We start from the raw sequence: 10352 nt of genomic DNA on the forward strand, positions 1-10352 counted from the left end.
TATTATTATATATTATTATATTTATATAAATTATATATATTATTATTATATTTATATTATTATAAATATAATTATATATAAAATTATATTTATATAAATTATATATTATTATTATTATATATTATTATATTTATATACATTATATATATTATTATTATTATTATATATGGTTATATTTATATAAATTATATATATTATTATATTTATATAAATTATATATATTATAATATATAATATATGATTATATTTATATAAATTTTATATATTATTATTATTATTATATATATATTATTATTATATATATATTATTATATATTATTATATTTATATAAATTATATATATTATTATTATATTTATATTATTATATTTATATAAATTATATATATTATTATTATTATATATGATTATATTTATATAAATTATATATATTATTATTATTATATATGATTATATTTATATAAATTATATATATATTATAATAATATATAATATATATGATTATATTTATATAAATTATATATATTATTATTATTATATATGATTATATTTATATAAATTATATATTATTATATATTTTATATATATTATGTTTATATAAATAATATTTTATTATAATATATAATACATATGATTATATTTATATAAATAATATATTATAATATATAATATATATGATTATATTTATATAAATTATATATTATTATTATATAAATATATATAAAATAATACTGATGCAGTGTTTTGTACTAATAGGAATAATATCTGTTTTAAAATCTAATAAAGCCATTAAAAATATATATATATTTTCACTTATATTTTCTATTATATTTTGTGAATATTCTTATTTTGTGATCCTTATTGTACTTCCACTTCTGCACTCTTTACATTCGCCCATGCTGCTGTGTCTGACTTGAATTTCTCCCACGAGGGATCAATAAAGGTACATCTTATCTTTCATCTTAACTTATCTTATTTGTAGAGCTTGTAAAGGAAGACTTTACACTTTCTGTTTACCAAATCAAGGTCCACTTACTGTTTTTCTCTGGAGCTTTCAACAATCAAACCCAATCATCAGCAGAGTGAGTTTGCTCAGTTGTAAGTCTTAAGGTACAGTTTGTCTAGATGGAAGATATGTATTTATTATTAAGAAGTCCCAACAAAGCAGTTCTCTTATTAAAGATTAAAGATCCCAAAATGATGACAGCCCTTTTAACTTTTATCAAATTAAAACGCACTTGTCACCAATTAAGTGCACGTCCGTGAAGGGCCACAGGCGTGTGACAGGAAAATCCTCATAGTTTGTTTTGATGAGTTCCTCCCTTTTCATCAGCGCTGACGACAACATGGTGTGAACTCATCGTCTGTGTATTGTACAGGGGAAGAGGTCAACACCACCCGAGTTGAACTTCTGGAAGAACATCTGCCATTAAAACATCTTCCATCCTTTGAATCAGCATCTGAATAACAACATCTGACTGATCCAAACCGACCTAAAACAGACTCTAACCATCTCTGCTATTAGGTGTTATTATTTATTGTTACCTGAATATTGATCATATTAATAACAGCAGTATTTGAACAACAAAAGGTCTTCATCAAAACAAAAGGCAGCTTGAGAGAGGAAAGTATGAGTCATATGAATGAAGAAGCATCCCTCACTGATGAGGGAGAACTATCAACACTCTCGGACTACTGTGGAGGTACCAGAGAAAAGGCACGTAAAACACCACGTTATGAGGCCCCAAGGCCTCCTGTGAAAGGCTTGAGAGGATTTTTCCTATGATCTCGCACCTCAAGCTGCATACAGCAAACAACTGGAAGAAGATGAGCTAATGTTCTGTTGGCCCAGACGGCGCTACATGGTCAGGTCAAATATTTTTTATGTTTTTCTGGGGATGAACTTGTGAGAGTTGACACAAAGATCACACAGAAAGGCACACATACAGTTTACTAGAGTCCAAGATAATGGATTTTTTGGGGCTGATGTTGGATACAACAACAACAACAGTTCTTGAAATTAAGGATATATTGACCAAATTATAATGTACAGATATGTACATTGGTACACTCTTGTGATAAAATGCTAGCAACATACTTTTATGTCTTTAAAGTTGAGCTTAAAGTTTCATTCTTGGCCTTGGAAAAAACACTTTTATTACAATGTACACCTACTTTTTCCCAGAGCTTTCAGCCAAATCTCATGTCCTTCATCAACAAATGAAGATGATGATGTGAGCTACTGCTGAACACCCCAGTAAAAACAAGCAACCTTGTGATCATCATCTTTTTTGGTTAACTTTATCCTTAAAGGAATAGTTCAATAGATCAATACCACTTTTACAGGAGGTAAAAAGCTTAGCTTAGCATAAAGATTGGAAACAGCTGGCCTGGCTCTCTGCAAAGCCAAAGTTAAACCAGTCTTCCATCCAGCATCTCTCTAAAGTTTGTTCATTAACAAGTTCTTTCTTGTTTGTTTAATCTGTAAAAAAAAAAAACTGTGTAAGTACCCTTTTCGAAACCTTCTACTAAAATGCTTTTTGTCCTGCAATATGTTTGTTTTTAATCTTTTAATTGTACTCATAAAAACCCCAAACTGACTGATAATACTGATCCTCTGATAGACTATAAAACATATAACTCAATATATAATTATAGGTCTTTATATGTTTCTGAGACACTGCATGTCCATCATTCCTTTAGATAGGAACCACGTGAGGTCACAGCCTGGAGTTAATCAGTAATATGAAGTGAATCCAGGGTAGACAGGGTCAGAGGTTAAAGCCCCTGCAACAGGTAAACATATAAATATACTGTACACAGGCTATTGTGTGTGAACAAACAGAACAGCTTCAGTGCTCCTTGTCATTTAGTCTCTAATTGGAAAGATGAAGATCTCCAGGTCAACCTAAATTTCCCACAGGCGTTCAACTGGGATCAGACCTGCTCAACGCATTTTATTCACAACATTTTCATACTCATCAACCATTCAGTGACTCCTTGTACCTTGTACGGAAGCATCTGTATATGATACGATTCTCCACTAATTTAATCAGTGTTTTCCTTTAATTTGTCTCCTGTGTGACTCAGTAACCATAGCGACACTGTATGTATATATATTAAGTTAAGTGATGTCATACAGCAGTATTTAGGCATGTGTTTTACATGTGCACTGGCCACATCTTCAGTTTCTGGACCTGGCTGATAAAACTATATGAGAGTTTGAATGGTGATGAATCATGTTTGATAATTCCATCCCTCTCCCTCTCTCTCTCTTCCTCCTACTCTCCTTGGACGTCACCTCTCTCTCTCTCTCTCTCTCCTGCCCTCCATCTCACCTCTCTCCTTCCCTTCCCTCTCTTAGTCATTGCATTGGATGTGTCATTGTTTCTATCACTTTGGAGGTTCATGCCCACTGAAGCGCAGCGAGGTGATCTCCACAGTGCCCAAAAACAGCGCCAAGATACAAGATTCCCCACCTCCTCATTCCCCAATGGATGGCACCGCTGACACCTTCTTCAGCCAGGCCTGTGGGCCACATGACAGTGCTGACCACACCTCCACGCCGCGGTTGTAAAGCCTCAGGATGTATAAATAAGGGAAGAAAGGGAGAAGAGGGACCAGAGGCCGACCAGACCAAATGAAGATGGAGCTCGCCGGGGTTCACTTTGTGCTCGCAGCTGCAGGGTTTCTTCTGTGGACCAGCGGTGGATCTGCTGCACCCATGGAGTGCCACTTCGACTCCAGAGGTGAGATCCTACGCTCTAAAATCTTATCTGGACATTAAAAATAAAACATATATATCTAATATATCTTTTTTTTTAAACTGTGTTGTGTTCCAGCCCTGTGTTCCTTTGAGGGGAGGCACTACTCACTGGGTGAAACCTGGATGGACAACGCCTGTATGCAGTGCACCTGTCTGCACCCTGTCGGCGTCGGTTGCTGCGAGACGTGAGTACACAAACAACCTGTATGGTTTGGTGTCCAGATGCCCACAGTTACTCTACTGCAGCTGGCTTCAGATGGACTGAACAAAGTATTAAAACTTACTTCATAGGAGTGGATCTAAATTCATGAGTCTTCTTGGGGAAATTTGTGTGTCTGTGTACTTGTACAGCTTAGATCTTTCTATCTTTATCTTTATTTATATTTGATAAAGATAAAGATAGATATGATTTTTTTGTGATTCTTATGCACCAATGCACCAAGACAAATTCCTTGTATGTGTAAAAACTTAATTGGCAATAAACCCAATGCTGATTCTGATTCAAATATTCATGTTTTTTACTTGACTAAAACTAGCAATATCACAAGTTAAATACAATCTGTTACAAGAACTGCATTCAGAATTAGTAAAATTAGAAAGTACTACTTGCAAAATGTACCTACAAATAGTAAAAGTATGGATGAACAGTGTTTGTGAGTGTTTCATTATATTATTGTGTTATTACTATTGCTGTAGGCTCACTGGACCTATATACTATACACACATAATATTATATCATATCTAATAATCATATTTTACAATACATGTCATAATTTGCAGTGTAACTAGTAACTATAAATAAGTAAAATAAGTGTACTGAAGCAAAAACTGCAACATTTCTTAAGTATAAAGTGTACCATGTACCTCAGACTCTATTTAAGCACAGTACTTGGATAAATGTACTCACTTTAAACCACTTGCATAAGGGCTCAAGATCAGTTTGTATGCTTTTATTCATGTCCTTTTCTTTAAATGTTGTTTGTTTTGGAAGATCAACACCACAGCCCGCAATCTCCAGGGATGGTTGTTGATTTTGTTACTGTGTGACACTGAACCAGTGAAAAGTTTACAGTCCACATCACAACGAATAAAGTGGAGATTGTAAGAAAAAGTGCTTTTCTAGCTGTAAGAGCACCTGAAAAACTCTTCTCCTTTACCTTGATAACCGTCCAGGGTTCATCGGCCGGTGGACTTCCCTGCGTGGTGCGAGGTGCGGGTAGAACCAGTGACCTGCCAAGTGTCCCTGGTCCAGACAGCCGACCCCCGCCTGCCCTGCTCTCCAGGTGAGGAGATCAAGGACCCCAGCCACGGATCGCTTCAGCTGCAGCACCAGCTCGAAGGATAGAAAACTGCTCAGACCAGCAACTATCTGCTCAATCTGTTCTGCCTGTGAAACCAATACTCACTATAGTTAAATATCAGTAACCACTTTATACACATACTGTAATAATATAAAGACTTTAACAGCATCTGAAACGTTTGGATTGTATCATCAATGAAGGAAATGTGAGTGAAATGTGTCTGTGAAAATATATTTAAGTAAAGATTTTCCAGCAGAGATTTTTTGAGCCCCAGATGATGTACCATGTAAACACATTTAGAACATTTAGGCAACAGTCTTCTTCAAATGAAACTTCATTTTCAGTATACGTTTGATATTAGTTGTTATAGTAGGTTGTTTGTCTGCTCGTGGCTAATTTGAGCTACTGTACATACTGAAAGAACTTATACAGACTGTTTGGGGAGTTCTTTTTGAAGGACATTTATATTGAGCCAAATGTAATTTCTTTAGTTAATCCAATAAAGACTTATTGTAAATATAAGCAAATATATACATACATTAATATATATAGCTATACCTGTTGAATTTGACCTGTTCTCTGCTGTAACTCATTTACCCTTCAAATAAAAAAAAAATCTTGTTTACGAAGAGAAAAAGGTTTTGTGAAGTAAAGAATGACTTCCTCACACGTAATCTATCAAATTTAAATCACACTTTTAATTATTTTTTCTCTTGTAGTATTTACATTTCAATTCAGCCGTTTCACAAGCTGCAAGGAAAAAAACAGTAAAAATATGAGTAAGAAACCGTTTCATAAATGTGGGTGAATAAAAGGAAATGAAATAAATATAGAACTGCACAGAAACCACAGAGAGAGTTGCACTTTGCAGTTAAGATGCACGGAAAAAATGCATATGAAAAGGCAAAACAAAGATTGCATACTTTAAATTTGGAATCCATCAGTGGCTCTGCATGTACAACAGAAACAACAACAAAAATACTGAAATTTGCACGTCTGTGCTAAAATTTCACATCTGGAAAGAAAAAAAAAGTGTCCCTCTCTCACACTCACACACAAAAATGCATAAAATGCATAAAACACACCCACCAACACCAACACCCACACACACACACACACACACACCCACACACACACACACACACACACACACACACACACACACACACACACACACACACACACACCCACACACCCACACACACACACACACACACACACACACACACACACACACACACACACACACACACACACACGATGATACCCTCAGAAACTCCTGATGATCTCGTGTTCAGAGTCTCACACATACAGCAGTCAAATGTTAATGCTGTTGGTCCCGGTAAAATGGGACATGTAGGACGCCAAGGCCGGGTTGGTGGGCAGGACTTTGATTGGCAGATCCCAGCTGAAGGTATCCACGTCAACGTGCTCCGCCCCGGTCCAAACTGTGACCTCTGATTGGTTCTGCAGAACTGTGGGCGGTTCCATCGGCTCTCGGGCGGTGACGAATTCAAAGTGCAGGCGCCACCTGAGGATCACTGTACAGGCAGAGTAACGAACAACAGTTTATTCTGCATATTGTGGAATTAGAAAGGAGCATCTGACACACACACAGTCACTAAAAGGCACTAATATTAGCCTAAATAATATCTTAAATATTGTAAATAAATACTAATTTCATACCTTTAAAAGACGAGTTCTTTCTGGAGATAAATTAGATGCCCGAGTCTTTGCAAGTTACATAATATTTAATGAAAAACAGAATACTTGGACAGGTAGCTTTCTTTCTTTATGAGTTCAGAGGGGCCCCACAGACATATAGTAAATTAAAATGTTAATTTAGCATAATTAAATATATGCTAAAGTAGCTACTTGCAGTTCCTGTTTGCAAAGCAGTCAGGGATGTACAGATAACTGTTTTACTTTGATACAAAAAAAAAATAAACTTAAAAACATGATTGTTAGGCAGGTTCTGGACTAATAAGAAGCTTTTTTCTAGGATTTATACGCAGATTTATGATTATTCACCAGAGATAACGATATCCTCGGGAAGTGTAAGTTGCACTTAATCTAAAAATATGTGTATCATGTATTTCATGTCTTGTGTATTAAAAAAAAAAATCACTGCTCCATAGTGCTACTAGTGGTCAAAATCTCTACAGGGTGCTTTCACTTGTAGTTAAACACATGTTAAGTTTTCACTTTATACAAGTAAAATATTCCATATTAATGCGTGACTGATTTCTATTAACATTTAGTCCAACAATGGCTCATGAAACATCCTACTAATGAAAGCCCTAACAACCAAAAAGAAAATACATTTAATTTCATGTTTGACCAAAAAAAACCCCAAACATAAAGTAATTCTGTCCCATTAGACCAGTGCCATTTTTAAATGCTAGCAGGCAAAAATGGTAAAAAGATATCTGAAATGTTGTGTCTGATGGTGACTGACTTGTGTCTGTGCTGAAACCCGGCGTGACGTTGAGGGGTATGGGGAGAGAGAAGTGACTGGAGGCTGTGTGGAGGCAGGACTCCATGTGTCGTCCGTGTCCGGTCACACCGACGGCCTGCCCTGGACGCCGCTGGTACTGCTGCTGGATCTCCTCCTCACTCTGAAGGCTTACTGAATACTGGAAATCATATACAAATATATAGAGAACATTATAATTTACACACTGATGAGATAGGAATTAATCATTTTGAACAAAAACTGAGAGTGCAGCATTGTTCAACAAACACACCTGCAAACAAGGAATGTCTCCCTCTGAGAAGTTGAATGTGCCGATGATGTCCTCCCCGAGTCTGTAAACAGTCTTGAAGATGCAGAATTTTGCCACTTTCCCACGCATATTGGTGATATTAAACATGTCTGGACACAAAAATAAAAAAATAAACACATGTCAAATGTGGACACAAACAAAAAACAGGAAAGTACCATTCAGAAAAGAAGATTAAAAGTAGGGATATCGAGCAGTTACTGAACTACTATTTTATTTCTTGCTACAAATGTAATCTCCTTCTGTGGATGACAGATTTTTACAGTTTCACATAATAATATGACAATAAAAACAACAATAAAAGGCTTTGTGTTTAAAAAACAGTGCTTCAAACTATAACAAAGACTCACGGGGGCAGCGTCTTGAGGTGGTGATCATCAGCATGTCCAGTGCTCTCTCCAGCGGCCGAGCATCCCTGCGGCTCGCTTCCTCTTCCTCCAGGAATGGGTTGGAGGGGGAGACCTCCTCATCCTGGGGAAACGGAGGCTCTGGCATACCTACAGGGTAGATGGAAAGATGTCAACATTCAAGATTTCACAGTGTAACAGAAGTAGATTTTCTACCAGTATTCATCTGGTTGTTGCTGTAGTTTTATTCTGTTCTTCACCAAAAAACGACGTTAAAGCAGAAATAAACATTTCAAAGTGACATACCTCATTAGCACTGGAAGATGCGCAGTGCCAAATGAAAGGAACTGAAATAAATAGTAGTCAAAATCTCCATCTCACCTTGCAGAACCAGCACTCTGAAGGGAACTCTGAGCAGTTTGATGGGAGAGTTGACTCTCTGGCAGCCGATGGTCAGTTTGTAGACGTACTTCACTGCCTGACCACGGAAACTCGGAGGACCGTCTATGGGTACGATCTCACTGTATGAATCTGTGTGAGAGTGAGTCAGACAGTTTGAATCACACACACAGAAATATGACCACCGGGAAATTTCTATAATGTAAAAGTGTTGTCATTTAAAAAAGCACCACGGTTTTCATTTCTCCTTTAAAAGATATTTTTTCATAGTTTTATGACACTTATTGAAATAGTAGATTTCACTTCTCATTTTTATGGATCATAACCTTTTTTTCTTTCGTTCTTTTTTTTTTAAACACATGTACACACATACAGGTTTTGCTCTCCCCGGGATCCAGGCGCAGGTCACAGAATAATATCTTAGGTGGTGTGTCCAGCACACATTGCCCTCGCTCTCCTGTAGAAGAAAAGAATCAGTGTTGAGGTGATTCGACACATTACATATTTACACATACAGGTCCTCTTAAATCTTTGTTTGAAGACTAGTTAGTTTAATGGGGTTCAGTTTGCAGCAACCCCTGTTTGTTCATTTAAAACACAACACAAACTTACATTTATTTTTATGAATGTTTAATAGAGCAGATAATGATTTTGATTTCTGCTTTTCTTCCCCCCACTAACCTCTGCTTGGAATAAGAACTGTGTCGCTCTCAGCCTGGACGTCCTGTTTGTTGCCCTGGGCCGGCAGGGCCACTCTGCTCTCACTGGCATGAAACTGGCAGTGGATCTGGGCACTGGCCCATGCCAGCATCTCACTGGGACACAGGCAGAAAACAAAGGTTACACAAGGGCATTTGCAGAGTGATTAGTTAAATGATTGATTTAAGTGTCTTGCATTACATGGTCCCAGTTCATATGGGGTTACAATACACTAGACAACAACCAAGATGAAAAAATAATGATGTACAGATCCACAAATTAAAAAATAGAAACATTTAAAAATATCTGATATACATGGTAGCAGTCTGTTATGAGCCAACCTATGTAGATTATATTTAATATGTGGTTTTATGTAGTAATCTTTGTTGATTCTGATGTACTTTCTAACTTGGCTTATTTAAGATAACTCCCACTTCCATTTCAAACAACTAGCTTTCTCTGTGAACTACCCAGATTGTGGCCTCGACCTATCTATGTTCAAGTCTACGATCAGTGAAGAGGTGAAAGGAGTCACAGGAGTTAAATCCTACCTGCTGGCAGAGGTGGAGAGGTGGGACATCGGGTTGGTGAATGTTATGAGACACTCCATGAGCTCCCCGGCCAGAAACACGGGGCCTCGGGCCATGGAGGCCACCACCTCGATCATCTGCAACCAACAACGTTACTACATCACAGATCCGATCGCTCACACGGAGAACAAAAACGCTTCCACGCGTTAATCCAGCGAGATAACACCGCAGTCGAGTATAAACACCCCGCTAATGTGAGTCAGACTGCGGACACAACTTCACTGGTTTGGTGCTGTTTGTTAATGGCTGCGGGTTTACAGGGGTCATTTAAACACGTACCTTGGCTTCAAACGATGCTGCGACAAGAAAACGACGCTGCCGTATCCCAAGGTGCACCTAAATGTAGTTCTTGAATGAAACAATACGAAAGTTGGCCGTCTTTCCAGGAGAACTAGGCATAGCTTATCTAGTTAGCATTCCGGCTACAAGTAAACAAGTCTATCTATACGTAGATATACCACGTCCACTG

General features: G+C 36.9%; 2 protein-coding genes across 3 annotated transcripts; one reads left to right on the plus strand and one right to left on the minus strand.

Annotated features, from left to right (window-relative positions):
• Positions 1 to 769: 769 nt before the first annotated feature.
• msmp1 (microseminoprotein, prostate associated 1) lies at positions 770 to 5690 on the plus strand. Of its 2 annotated transcripts, none has more exons than XM_051428670.1 (4): positions 770 to 2794; positions 3363 to 3747; positions 3841 to 3949; positions 4938 to 5690. In XM_051428670.1, the coding sequence occupies exons 2-4, from the start codon at positions 3639 to 3641 to the stop codon at positions 5107 to 5109; spliced, it is 390 nt and encodes a 129-aa protein (XP_051284630.1). In that variant the 5' UTR covers positions 770 to 2794; positions 3363 to 3638; the 3' UTR covers positions 5110 to 5690. The 2 variants fall into 2 exon arrangements, with proteins under 2 accessions (XP_051284630.1, XP_051284631.1); XM_051428671.1 differs by having other exon boundaries at positions 770 to 1868.
• A 53-nt stretch (positions 5691 to 5743) lies between these two features.
• On the minus strand, positions 5744 to 10324 carry rgp1 (GP1 homolog, RAB6A GEF complex partner 1). The gene is made up of 9 exons (XM_051428669.1): positions 10163 to 10324; positions 9845 to 9960; positions 9276 to 9409; positions 8968 to 9051; positions 8577 to 8726; positions 8199 to 8345; positions 7813 to 7940; positions 7524 to 7701; positions 5744 to 6606 (listed from the first exon to the last, which is right to left on the minus strand). Exons 2-9 carry the CDS (start codon positions 9958 to 9960, stop codon positions 6383 to 6385), a joined length of 1161 nt encoding a protein of 386 aa, XP_051284629.1. The 5' UTR covers positions 10163 to 10324; the 3' UTR covers positions 5744 to 6382.
• Positions 10325 to 10352: the final 28 nt, after the last annotated feature.

The sequence above is a fragment of the Dicentrarchus labrax genome, unplaced genomic scaffold (assembly GCF_905237075.1).
Source record: "Dicentrarchus labrax unplaced genomic scaffold, dlabrax2021, whole genome shotgun sequence".
NCBI lineage: Eukaryota > Metazoa > Chordata > Actinopteri > Moronidae > Dicentrarchus > Dicentrarchus labrax.

Coding starts and splice junctions, on each gene's coding strand:
- msmp1 (XM_051428670.1), top strand. CDS start 3,639: ATGAAGATGGAGCTCGCCGGGGTTCACTTTGTGCTCGCAGCTGCAGGG. Junction 3,748..3,840: donor GTGCCACTTCGACTCCAGAG/GTGAGATCCTAC, acceptor GTTGTGTTCCAG/CCCTGTGTTCCTTTGAGGGG. Junction 3,950..4,937: donor GGCGTCGGTTGCTGCGAGAC/GTGAGTACACAA, acceptor ATAACCGTCCAG/GGTTCATCGGCCGGTGGACT.
- rgp1 (XM_051428669.1), bottom strand. CDS start 9,960: ATGATCGAGGTGGTGGCCTCCATGGCCCGAGGCCCCGTGTTTCTGGCC. Junction 8,727..8,967: donor TCCCGGGGAGAGCAAAACCT/GTATGTGTGTAC, acceptor ACTCTCACACAG/ATTCATACAGTGAGATCGTA. Junction 7,941..8,198: donor CACCTCAAGACGCTGCCCCC/GTGAGTCTTTGT, acceptor TTTTGTGTCCAG/ACATGTTTAATATCACCAAT.